This window comes from Tenrec ecaudatus, chromosome 12 (genome assembly GCF_050624435.1).
Source record: "Tenrec ecaudatus isolate mTenEca1 chromosome 12, mTenEca1.hap1, whole genome shotgun sequence".
NCBI lineage: Eukaryota > Metazoa > Chordata > Mammalia > Afrosoricida > Tenrecidae > Tenrec > Tenrec ecaudatus.
The window spans coordinates 49,778,805-49,791,578 of NC_134541.1; the positions used below are offsets into that span (position 1 = coordinate 49,778,805).

The 12,774-nt window shown below is 54.7% G+C and overlaps 1 protein-coding gene across 4 annotated transcripts in view; it reads right to left on the bottom strand.

Moving 5' to 3' along the window:
* RRBP1 (ribosome binding protein 1) overlaps positions 1–12,774 on the bottom strand; it is a 64,876-nt gene that overhangs the window by 16,116 nt on the left and 35,986 nt on the right. For all 4 annotated transcript variants that reach the window (XM_075564022.1, XM_075564018.1, XM_075564021.1 and 1 more), the window contains exons 3-7: positions 11,525–11,673; positions 10,613–10,735; positions 6,276–6,428; positions 5,451–5,569; positions 3,338–3,491 (exon numbers count right to left, since the gene is read on the bottom strand). In XM_075564022.1, the coding sequence (XP_075420137.1) occupies positions 3,338–3,491; positions 5,451–5,569; positions 6,276–6,428; positions 10,613–10,735; positions 11,525–11,673 (698 nt within the window). The remainder of the gene's footprint in view (positions 1–3,337; positions 3,492–5,450; positions 5,570–6,275; positions 6,429–10,612; positions 10,736–11,524; positions 11,674–12,774) is intronic.

The window sequence follows — 12,774 nt, forward strand, 5'->3', positions numbered from 1 at the left end:
AAGAACTACTGCAAATGCAGAGAATACTATCCATTCCATTACCACATGAACAGAAAGAGACAAATATAAAACCATCAAACTTCAGAAACAACAGTCAATTTCTGTGCACATGCGAAAACAAAGAAGACAGCATAATTGAGGGGCCAACACAGAAAGAAATACAGGAAACATCTCAGATAAACTCGGAGCAGTTCAACATCTCCAAATAGGAATTCAGCAGACAAACATTCCTTCATTTCCAAACCCACTCTACAGCCACATTAATAATGATCACTTGGTACCATCTCAAGGACAGACCTGCAGACCAATGGACAACAGAGAACCCAGAAACACAACCAAGCACCTACAAACACCTGATTTTTTATGAAGGACTAAATAAAACACACGAAATAGGAAATAGTCTTTTCAACAAAAGTTGTTGGAAAAATGGGACCACCACCTGCAAAAGAATGAACCAGGTTCCCTTCCTCATATCATGCAAAAAACAAACACAAAAGGATTAGACTTAACTACTACCCTAGTGCTTTCATGCTTACCAACGACTTAAGGCCTCCAGTACAAGGCAAAAGCACATAACCAAACATAATGAGAAACACTTGTATTACAGATGACAAAAGAGAGCACGAGACCTCCGAAAAACCCAACCTTTTTGTTCATCAAAAGACTTGTTTATTAAAACAGTTAAAGGAGGACTCCAGTTGGGGGGAAATGTTAGCAATGATATAATGACTAATGGGTTAGTCTAAAAAAATCTATAGAAAATTGTAACCCCTTAATATGAAAAACAAAAAAGAAATAGTTGAATAAAAAATGGGCAAAAGGCATGAATAGACAATTCACTAAAGACGCATTCAAGAAACGAACCATCATGAAGAAATGCTCAAGAGCATTAGCTAAAAAGAAATACAATCTAGTGTAACAATGAGATGCCACCTTATACCGACACTTTATCAAAAATAAAAAACAACCAATGCTAGAAAGGCTGAGGTGAGATTGGAACCGTCGTGCACTGCTGGCGGGCTTGTGGAATTGTCTTCCACTATGGAAAACAGTATGACACTTCCACAGACAAATGCAAACAGAACACCATGTGACGCTGTCACTACTCAGTACCCCAAGGAGTACACAACAGAATACCAACAGATTTATAAGCACACCCACGTTTATTGCAGCATTATCTATAATAGTAAAAAGATGGAAACAATAAGAAAGTTGGCCTGTGGAGGACTGGACATACATACATGGTACCCACATAAACACGGAGTACTGTGCATCTCTAGAGAGCAATAATGAAACACTTAACGACATGGGCAAATTTAGAAGACATGATGTATGGTCAGCAAAGTTAGTCAGGCTCCTAAAGACAAATACTACATGAGACCACTACAGTTAAAAAAAATCCCTTAGAAAAACGGTTTCACGCCAAAATAAGCACACTTCAAAGGCGGGGGTGTTGAGGGCAGGGAGGAAGAGAGAGTAAGGTAGGGCCACGTACACAGAGGCTCACGGGGATACTGTCACTACTCAGAGGACTCGGCCAAGCACCCGAGGCTTCAATGCTCTCCTGTGCTGTATTCACAAAGGGTGAGTGAAAAAAGTCACAACCTCGAAAACCCTCTGACACCTCCAGCTTCCTTCCCCATCCCAGTGGTTACGAAAGAAAAGTAACACAGAAACTCACACCATTTGGTAGCATGGCTTCAAATTGGTAAAAAGGGGAGGAGGGGAGGAAGGAAGGAAGGAGGGAGGAAGGGGAGGGGAGGGAGGCAGGGACTCTGAATTCTAGAATCCATAGCACACTACTCTGAGTGAGTCCTCTGCTAATGAGTTAAAGTGTTGGCTAGGGACCTAGCCTAGCCTTTTTCTATTTTTCGGTGGAACCCTTAATTCGTATCCCAGAAGGCAGGCTCAGCTAGGCAGGGCCTTTGACACACATAATTACGATTAATTAAGGTTGCTCGGTACAGCTAGCTCTCTGACTTAGCTCTTTACTATCACATTGAATTACATGAATTATTAGCTGTCAGTCATCTGTGACCTACTAACACGGCCACTTCCTATGGTTTGGCCTCCTAGTTGGCAGATACTTCGACAGGAGAATGAAGAGGTCGCCGCCATACAAGTGTATGGAGGCAGCACGCTGACAAGAGGATGTCCTGGGTCTCTGATGGTCTCAACCACAGCTCACAGCTCCAGGAGTACGCCTGACGCTAGGTTCCAGAGGCGCGCTGCAGGGTGGGGCCTCAGATTCTAGCCAGGCCCCCGGAGGAGTTAAGATTCAGGGTTTACAGAGCACCCTTGTCTGGGACGAGGCCCGGTAAGAAACATCAGAGAAGTGACCCCTGCTGACTCAAGAATTCCCATCAGTCTCTTTACCGCACTGTTAGAGACACTCCAATTTTGACACCCTTTTAAAGAAAAAGCTTCTCAAGTAAACTGACAAAGCAACAGACGCTTCCGCAGCCCCTCTGGTGGGCACAGCGCTTCCGTGGGTGGTGCCGCCTCAGGCCTGGTTGGCTGTGTCCACGGAGGGTCCCGGAGGCAGAGGCAAGTCTGAGATGGCAGGCCTGTGCTGACGGGGGCCAAGTAAGTGTGCCGCGGCAAAGGGGAAGCTTCCGGAATCGCAAAGACTGCTGCATCAGAAGGCGGCAGAAGACCAGTCCAAAGTCCAGACGGGGTAGGTGACAGCGGCTCGATTCCCTTCTAGCTCCAGAACTCACAGCAACCCAAGTGCACGAGGTGAACTTATTTGCAACTGCAACTGCTGCTACCAGCTCTCCCTCCCCAGACTGCAGGAGCCAACTGCCCGGAAGTACCTTTCTAGCCACAACTGACATTGCTGAGAACACTGTTTCATCAACAAGCAAACAGAAAGAAAGGCCCACCTTTCTTAAGAACCAGAAACTTACATTAAAAAGAGAAGGAGACAAAGAAAGAACCTTCTCCTTGAAGGTATGTCTGTGCATTTCTATGCAAGAAGGTGGGGATCCCTGGTCTGGTAGGAAAGTGGAGTTAAAACAGTGCTTGGCACAGACGAGTCCCTCAGAGTGCAGTGTGGTCACGGTGCCAACGAGGAGCTCTGCTAGCATTAGAGGGGTCACACATTGCACTGCTTACAAGGCCAGCAGTTTGTGTCCACCAGCCATTCCATGGAGAAAGATGAGGCTCTCTCTCCTGTAATGAGTTATAACCTCAGAAGCCCACTGGGGCAGGTCTACTCTGTCCTGTAGGGTTGCTATGAGTCAAAATTAAAGAGATGGGAGTGAGTCGGGTTTTGTTGGTTTGGTATCAAGTCTAAAACTGAAGGCAAAAGCCCACCTGTGCCTACCCGACTCACCTGCAGCTGTAGAATCTGCTTCTCAAAAGCAGTTGCCTTGGCCTCCAGGGCCTTCCGCTGCTGCTCCTCCTGGCGCACGGCTTCCGACTTCTCCCCCAGCTCTTTGCTGACCTTGCTGAACTCCTGCCGGAGTTTGGCCAGTTCTGCATTCTGCCTGCAAGACAGTCATCAGGGCCAATGAGGGACCAAGAAGACTGTGCCAGCAGAGGGCTGCCCCAAGGCCAGGGTGGTGCTCTGATCTGCTCTTTCATAGGCAGTGGTCCAGGTTAGGATGATGCCCAGCATGTGGTCCTGTATGTTTTCCTAGAGGAATCGTATGTCTAATCTCGCACACCCCTGGACACAGCAGCATCATCATGCCCTAGGAGTGCATTCTCAGTGCTGGGCCAGGCACCACAAATGGGCACTGTAACATAGTCAACCTGGCAGGACCTGACCCTGCAGATGGGCAGCCTGCGGTGTTCTATATGCTTCCTTGTCTGGCCATCTTGGGGCCTGGCTAGACCACCCAAAGCAGGATGCTGGGGCTCTGTGTCCCTCGCAGAAGCTGGGCCTCAGAACCAAAGAGCAGAGTCCACAAGCCAGAGGCAGACTCCAGTGAGGAAGGTGGGCTGCTCATTGCCCATCTCATTAGCAGGGAGGCTGCAGGGCTAGCAGCTTGTTGCAGCAGCACACGGCTTGTTAAGATTGCTGCTCAGTGAGGGCGCAAGACAAGACGAGGGGCAAATGGGACTGTTCCTCAAACTGGGAAGCGGGCGGAGTAGGCCACGCAGACTGGGCTGGGGAGCCTGTGCCCTGTCTGCTCTGTATGGCAGCTGAGGCATGAGGAGGCCTGCCACCTTCCAGGACTGTGTGTCCTTCTCTGTGCCACGGGGCAGCTAAGCCAAACTGCCAGCAGGGCCTCAAGCTCACGTTTGATCCTCTTAAGATTTGAGACTGGAGTACTTATGCCACAGCCAGGGTCCAGCCACGTGGGGGAGGATGAGGGGCCGGGGAAGCTCCTGGGCCCATGCCACTGCAGCTGTGGAGCGGCCAGTCCCAGTGCAGAAAACCCCACAAACTCACTGGAGGTGAGCAGCCACAACCTCAGGGACCATGGCCCCAGAGTTTGCTAGTTAGCAAACTACAGAAATTGTATGCCTTTGGTCTCATGTGTTCTTGCAGCCTGTGTTGGCTGCGGAAACAGTTGTCAGCTGATGGGTCAGGAGGAGATGACACCAGAGAGTGTAAGGCTAGGGGGTGGGACGTGGGTGGTGGGGGTGGGGTAAGAGCATCTCTAGACAGGAGGGGCACCAGAAAGAACCTTTACTCCTTTGAGTCTGCGTCAGGGCAGACCCTGGTTAAAACAGACATGGGGCCCAGGTGTACTGGCCAAGGCTCCCAGCCACAGCAGTCTGCCCCCATGTCCACCGAAAGCCAAGTGCTCTGCTGTCGTCCAGCAGACCCGCCAGGTGAAGAAAAGTCACAGCACCATGAGCAAGAAATAGCGCAGCTGGCTTTTCCAAGGCAGAGGTGGGGACGGAGGCTCCCAGAGAAGGAGGGGAAGAGAGCAAGAGAGCAGAGCCGCTTCTCTTCCCATCCGGCAGGGGGAGGGGGGGGGGAGGGCTGGAATTCTAGCCTGCAGCTCTCCAGCACTTCTGCCTAGAGGAGATCCTTAGGATGAGATGCTAACCTGTGCGCGAAGACATCGCCATCCCTCCCTGAACCGGGGCCGAGTCCCAGCATAGCAGGAGGCAGTCAAGGCACCAGGCCCAGGGGCTCTCATCTTAGATAACCACCTGGTCGTGACACTCGGGCCTCTTATGTGGTAAAGACAGGTTTGGAGGGAGCACCCACTCCCACTACTGCCAGCATCAGTAGTACAGAGGGCACTGGCCATACCCACACCTGGCATCATGGGGGAGATGTGACTCCTCCCCTGTAGTTACCACCACCAGTACCACTAGGTGCCAAGGCAGGGCAGACCCCAGAGGTGGAGCCCCCGGCTACCCACCGGCAAACCTGAGCACACCCAGCCAGCCCTGTACGCAAGAAGCCTTGGTGAGGGTCCTCCCCAGACTCTGGCACACTCCTGGAGGCAGCGGGCCCTGTTCACCAGCAGCGCTGAGCTTACTTGCTCTCCACCTGGCTCGTGGCCTGGTTCAAGGCGTCCCTCAGGATGGAGTTCTCCTGCTGCAGACGAGCCAGCTGAGTGTTGGGGCCATTTTCCAACTGTTCTTGAAGAGTCCGAACCTGACAAGTCAATGGCAACTGTTACCAGAGTGCAGCCAGTGAGGCACCCGCCTCCCAAAGGGAGGCAGCCCCTGGCCAGCACTCCGCAAAGACACAACCCACAGAGTTCCGGGAAGACTTTCCCTGCTCAGCCCAAGGTTGGGAGGGTCCCCCCAGGTTCCAGCAACAGGGACATGAGGCCAAAGGGTGGGTCCTGCCCCAGGCCTCCCCGCCTGGCTTGGGCGAAGGTGCCTTAGGACTCAACATTCTGTCCAGCCCTAGCTCCGAGGCAGCGAGGTCAATGACACAGCTGCAACCCATGACCTACACTCACTCAGAGGAAGACTTGTCCCGGCACACTAACCTCCCGGGCCTTCCTCAGGCGGAAGGGCAAAGGGCAGGCGGTAGAGTTAATAAGTTATTAACTAAAGAGGCAGCTGTGCAGCACTGGCCGTGAGCCCCTGGTGTTGAAGTCTGGCAGCTCTCTGGCCTCCAGTTTGACGGACCTCCAGCTCCAGGCTTTGGCGGCACAGGTGACCATTCAGGAGTTGGTGGCATGGGCTAGCCACCTGCGGCCAGGCACTTGGCCAAAACGTGCTCCCTGTGATCTAGTCTACACCTTCCCGGTCCTTAACAGCAACCACCCGTGTGCCTGGTAGAGGCTACCTGACCAGGCACAGCCCCGGCCCACCTCCCACGATGCTGCGGCCCCAGACCCAGGGCCCACCTTGCCCTGCAGCTGCTGCACCTCCTTCATGTGCTCCTGGTAGCTGGCCTGCATGCGTGCTTGAACCGCCGTGATTTCCTGCTCCCTCGCCAGCAGCTGCTTTTTCACTTTGACCTCCCCAGCTGCTGCCTTGGCCTTTTCTGCTGTCAGCTCCTGGGGGGGGGGGGGAGGGGAAGAAGTAAGAGCAACAAATGAGGAGATAGGCTGATGCAGGATGGAACCCCTAAAGATGGAACCAAGACCGGTGCTGGGGGTGTCTGCTGTGTCCGTCACACTCAGTGTGGTGGAGCTGGGAGGTGGCCCAAGGCCAGAATGCTGTGGACTCCCTCTGTGGACAGAGTTCTCCGAACGACCATTCTCAGCACAGCAGAAAGCTACTGAGGGGCTGTGAGGGATCCCTGGGAGGTCCTGTTTGGCTGGGGCAGCTGTCAATGTGGCCCCTGGGTGGTGGTGGCAGAACCAGTACAGCCAGGGCTCTCAGGGGACGGGTGCATCCTGTGGGAACACTCAGGCACCCACAGGCCATTCTGAGTTGGGACCTGTGTTAGGACAGGAAGGCAGACAGCTCTGATGGTAAGAGGTGGGGACAAGGTGGGCCGCTGTCCCATATGGTTGGCTGGGTGCCAGCCCATCTCTGGAGAGCCCCACTCTCCAGGGCGGTGCTCAGACCCGCCCAGCCCAAGGGACAGGCGTCATGAGACACTAGATGCAAGGCCTGGGGAGCAGGGCCTTGGGAAGGCTATCAGTCACCTCAGCAAGAGCAGCTGTGGCAGAAGCCACGGGGATGTGGGAGACAGAGCAAGAAAGACCCTGACGTCCTGAGCCCTGGGCAGAGGAGCTCTGTCTGGCAGACTGGCAACAGCTTGGCAGGAAGACTGTGGGTCCAGCTGGCTGGTTGACTGTGTGCCAAGTGTCCCTTGAAAGTGAAGAGCCTTCCACCCCCCGCCCCCCACCCCGCTGGGCGGCAGAGTAAAGAAATAGGAGACGTCTCTCTCCCCAGGCAGAGCCCTGGGGGAACCAAGGGCCAGAGTGTCCTTCTGCCAGAGACAGGTGGGGATCAGGGGCCAAGGGAAGGAAGGCTGTGCTGACTGGGGATGTCACCAGGTGATGAGGCGGCTCCCAGTATCTTGAAAGTCCTAAGATTCCCACATTTCAGACAACTTTCCCTTTGGCTTCCCCCAGGGTGAGAGGCCAACAGGAGCAGGAAAATCCGAGTGATGAAATGAAGCTCTTCGCTCACCTAGCAGTGGGAGAGGTGGCCACCACTGCACCCCCTCTAGAGAGGTCTCAGCTGACCCTCCGAGAGGGAGGGTCACAGCTCCTCTTCAGAGCTGACAGCACTGAGCTTTGGAGACCAGACCTGAGCAGGCAGGGCTGTGGATAGCTGCAAGTGGCAGAACGGGCCTCCAGGGAGAGAGAGGGATGAGGTGCTGCATGGGGGGGGGGGGGGGGAGGTGGGGGATGCGTCATTTTCTACATTGGCCCCTTTGCTGGGTTTCCCAGACAACGGCCTGGAGAAGTAGATGGGGCAGCTTCTAGAAGCAGCACTCAGCGCTCAGAGCCAGAGGGAGCCCGACCAAGGCCACCATCCTGTACTTGCCACTTTGGGTCAGTGCTGAGGGGTCTGGATCCTAAGGCCGCCAGAGTGCAACAGGATGGTCCCTCCCTTTGCCCCGGGCTTTGTGAAAGGACTGAGGAAGGCCCACTGTGCCCAGCCCTCTATGGCTCCTTTTTCTGCCCCCTGCCTGTCAAATTTCCTTTTCAGTTGCACGGGTCAGATTTGTGTTCGTGGAGTGTCCTGGAGGCATGGGAAAGGGGAGCAGGGCCAGTTTTGCCCACTGGAACGGGAGGCAAGGCTGGGCACTGCAGCTGTGTCCTCCATGAAACTCTCCGGCACCGTCAGGCGCCGTGTCTCCAGGCTGAGCGTGGGCTCTGCAGCTCACGAGCTCATGCCGCTGCGGTTGGCCTCACAGCACCAGGGCACACCCTCCTTGGAAGCCTCCATAACGTCACTGCCGCTCCGAGCCCAAGTCCCTTGAGGGCCCTGAGTACCGGGTGTCCAAGAAAGCGCAGGCTGAATGTGAGAGCCCCTCAGGACAGAGGCCCTGAAGGAAGGAGCCCTGGACAAAGCAAGGACGGACACCTTCACATATCCCAGAAGCGCTACACCGTCCTAACCACACATCACCGGGGCTCTACTGGAAGCCTGGAAGATACCCAGAAAGCCAGGCCACTGCCTGGGGTGCCCAAGCTTTGACCCTCTCTTCCATGGATGCAGTATGTGTGTGGGCCACAGACTGTCAGTCAAAGTCAAAGGTCCTCTGTGTCTTCATCACACCTTCAACTGCAGGCTCTAAGGGAGTCAGTCAAGCAACACCCCTCACCCCCCACGCCTTTAAAAAATTTTTTTTAAAAACCTCTTTCTAGAAACAAAACATGGACGGAACCAGAAGAAAAACACAGTTTTTCCCACTCTCACCTGCTCACGGAGGTTTCTGAGTGGCCCAGAAGGGAAAAAGCACATGGACTGTCCGGGTGCAGAGGACGGAGGGAGGGAGTAGGAACGGTAGGGGAGAGGGCATGTACAAAGCAGTAGGCAGAGGAACCAGAGCATGAAAGTGAAGCTTCAGGTGCAGGCTTTTGTCTGAAGGCTTGGAGTCATCGGCAGGGTTGAGAGAGGCCATCCTGGAGGGCATGAGCTGGCTGCACACCAGCAAGGCTCTCCTTTCCCCAGAGCCTGGGGATGCCCCGGCCAGGAGAACCGGAGCACGAGTACTTCACGGCCCCTGCGGCTAGCAATAGCGACTCTACTCTCTGGACTGGGGCAGGGAGCTAGGAATGCAATCCGAGTGGATGGTGGGGTCTGGAGATCAGTAGCCACTGGGGCACAGGACACACCCCTGAAGGAGAACGCGGCACACAAATGACCAGAGACCAACCTGGGGGTAGCAGGCTTCTTCTGTAGGTCACCCCTTGGTGTGCTCACACACACACATGCACGCACACCTGTTAATCTTCCAAAATTGATGGAAACCACATAGGAAAAAACAAGCCACCACCGGCACCAGCGGCTGACCTACATGACCATGCGCTAAGCCCACCCTAAATTAGGGGCAGGCATAGGGAGGGGCCAGGAAGCGACGCTGCCAACTGGCCAATCATACTTCCTCCATCTTCTCTCAAGGGAGTCATATCTGGGGTCACTGGCTTTTCCTTGGGAATCTTTCAATTTGTTTACAGAAGAATCACTTCCCCAACCAAGCCTTCATCAGTGGCGAGCTGGTCAACGGGCTCTCAGGGACGAGGGTCTGGTCTGACACGGAGGCTCTGCCAGTTTCCACGTGGAACCCCTCCTGTCCTGGATGATTTCAAGTCTGAGGCACAATACCACTTAACATCGAGTGAGAAAGGGATTCCCAGGCAGCTCCGGAAGCCAACCAGCTCAGCATTCGCCCGTAAGCCAAGATGGGCTCACATGAAGGCCCAGTGTGGCCAGATCCTGGCAGATCTGACACTAGCCAATGTGGACAAAAGTCCCTGGAAGGCGTAGTCTTTTCCTCGTCTTTTCTTGACTGTCGCACTTGAAAGAGGGACCATGGAAGGTTCCACCTTGCCCCCTGCCTGTCCCGCAGCAAATGGACTTTTCCTTCTACCTCGACTTGCACTCCCTCTCTGAAGACAGAGGTCAAGTTGCCTCATGTCTGACTCCTCACAAGCCATCACACTGAGGTGCCCCCAGAGGGGTGTCCTCACAGCTCAGGCTGCCCCTTGCACCTGTTGCCAAAGGCCTCTTCTCTCAGGAGAGGGGTAGGAATGGGTGGAAGGAGAGCAGCATGCTGTAGCCGACAGTCCCGCAGGCCAGTCCCCCTGGAAGGAAAGGAGGGAGGCCTGGGCGCCTTGCACCGAGGTGCTCATGTGAGCGGTGCTGCGCCGCTGCTCAACCCGTCCCTGGGCATTCCTCACTGAGCAAGGGCTGGATGGGCCAAGTCCCAGATGGCAGAAAAGAGCGAGGGCTTTCCTACAGGATCATTCCATGGACAGCAGAAATACAAGGATTAGCTCTCCCCTTTCCGGAAACATCCTGAGAAGAAATGATCCCTCATAGGGACTATCAGTGAAGGCCGGCTCAGGGTCATCCTGACCACAAACTGAGGTCCCTAACCCCGCATGGATGTTCTGGGTGTGCGCATGACCACCAGGTAGGCAGCCGACCACAAGGCACTGCTAAAGGGACCCCCTTGCCTTCGCACCACACTGCCGATGCCATCAGGCCTGACTCCATGACCTAAGAGACTCGAGGAGATGGGCAGGGGGTCTCACAAAGCGCTGGGCTGTACCTTGCTGAGTTCCCGCAGCTTGCTCTTGGCGACCGCCGCGTCCTCCTGCTCGGTGGCCAGCAGCTTCTCTTTCTCCTCCAGCTGGCGCTTCAGAATGGTCACGGGATCACCCTTCTGAGTAGCCTAGACACGGTAGAGCACGTTAGCAAAGACAGAACAGACTTCTCGGCTGTCCTTCCAGCAACCCAGCCCTGACTCCAATGGCAGCCGTGCTTTAAGATGTGAGACCAGGAGCTTCCAAATGTGCGGCTCTACCCCTCACCCCCCGCTTTTACAGGCCCAGTGCACTAGGGGCTCTGGACATTTCCAGGGGCATGATGTTTCCCACCAGTGGGCTTCAATGGCCCTGTGAGGGGCAGGATGGACTTGGAGGAGGGTAGTCATGGTCCTTTGATGTCCTGATGCTGACTTAGCAAGGATCTTCAACCTCTGGATACTTAGGGCAGGGGCTACCAACCTGGTCCTCAGCATCATGTAACACATGACTAACCATTCAAAAGAAAGGTAGCAAACACACAAACAAAAAACCCACTGCCATCGAGTCAATTCTGACTAGCAGTGACCCAAGAACAAAGAACTGTCCCCGTGGATTTCCGAGATGTTTCGTCTTTAGAAGCTAGGAAGCCTCGTCGTTCTCTGGCTGCTGGTTTTGAATGGCTGACCTTGTGATGAGCAGCTCTCAGCAGGACACCACCAAATGACCCACAGTCCCAGCTCTGCTAGGGAACACGCCTGTGCCCTTGCAATACTGCCTGGCGAGCAAAGGGAAGCACTAGACTCCTACATGCCACTCCCACCTCCAGAACAAGCATCTCCGGGGGAGGCTGGCAACACAGGCCCTCCTGACTGGCGGGAGAAAAGAGGTGGGGAATCTGACGGGTGCAGTTGCGCTGGGGCAAGGGGGTGGCTCACCGTGTGCCAGGTGTCCTGGACAATGCTGGCTTTCTCTGAGAGGACCTCGATGAGCTGCTGGACCTCCCCCTCACTGAACACCATGCTTCCCAGCGTGGAGACCAGGGTCTTGTACGGCAGGTTGTGCGAGCTGTTGGCCTCCACGAGCACTGTGCAGGGGGAGGGAAGGAGCAGAAACTCAGACAGCAGCGGAGACACGGACACAAAGCAAACCCCTGCAGCCCCGGGAGGGGGAAGGGTCCAGTCAGGGACCCTCACCCAGGGCCTTTCTCTCAGAAGCTGCGTGAAGCGAGCCTGACGTGAGGTACCCCACACTTTGTCCCAGTTCCGAGAAACAGATCAAACTAAGGTCCCTGCGCATTCTCCAAAAGTGCCTAAAGAGAGTGCAGGGAAAGCCCAAGAAGTAAAGAAGGCGGTGTTTTGCTGAGTGGGAGTACCACCCCTCTTTCTTTTTCATCAAAATGACTCTAAGCAGAATTATGCAAAGTATAGTGGTCTCACAACTTTTCTTTCCTCTTTCCAGCAAACCAGTTGGTCCAGGTTTCACATGCAAGGTTCTCCCACTGCAGGGTCTTGCTTGAGCAATGGGGCTACCCCACACCAGAAACACAAGCATCCCTCAGAGGAGGGAAAGGCATATGGCTCCCTTCTCATCGGCATTCTCTAACTCTCTGTGGTCCCAATGCTAGGTGCAAACACCACTCTAAGTCCCCCTGATGATGCTCAAGCACATCAGCTTTGGGAGCAGGCAGGCTGGGCTGAATTCTGGCAGGAACAGGCTGGCCTACTCTCAGTATACTACTGGCAGCCTGGAGGATGGATCCGGTCACCAACAGCTGTCACAGGGGGAGGCTCCCCAGCATTCCGCTCCTTCACACAGCCTGACAGTCAGGGAGAGTGCACCTCCCCTGACTAGACCCTGCAAAGGGATTTGCAGCACCTGGGCCGTTCCTTCCCTTGTGGCACAAGTCTGCTCTTGGCCACAGACGTCACCCAGCCAATGCTGAAAATTACAGGAAGGGAAGAGACTGCTGCGGGCTCTCATGCCCCCCTCCAGAGCGGGGGATCGGGAAGGATTCCATGGCAACCCTAAGCCTTCTGGCTTGTCACAATATTCTACTCACGGTGACAATGTTTTCATTACAAGGCAGAGCACTTACCATTATACCTTAGTAAGGAGAGCGGGGGTGGGTGGGTGGGGGGCTGGGGGGGTAGGGGTATGAGAGAGGGGGAGGGCACAGCGTTTGCTA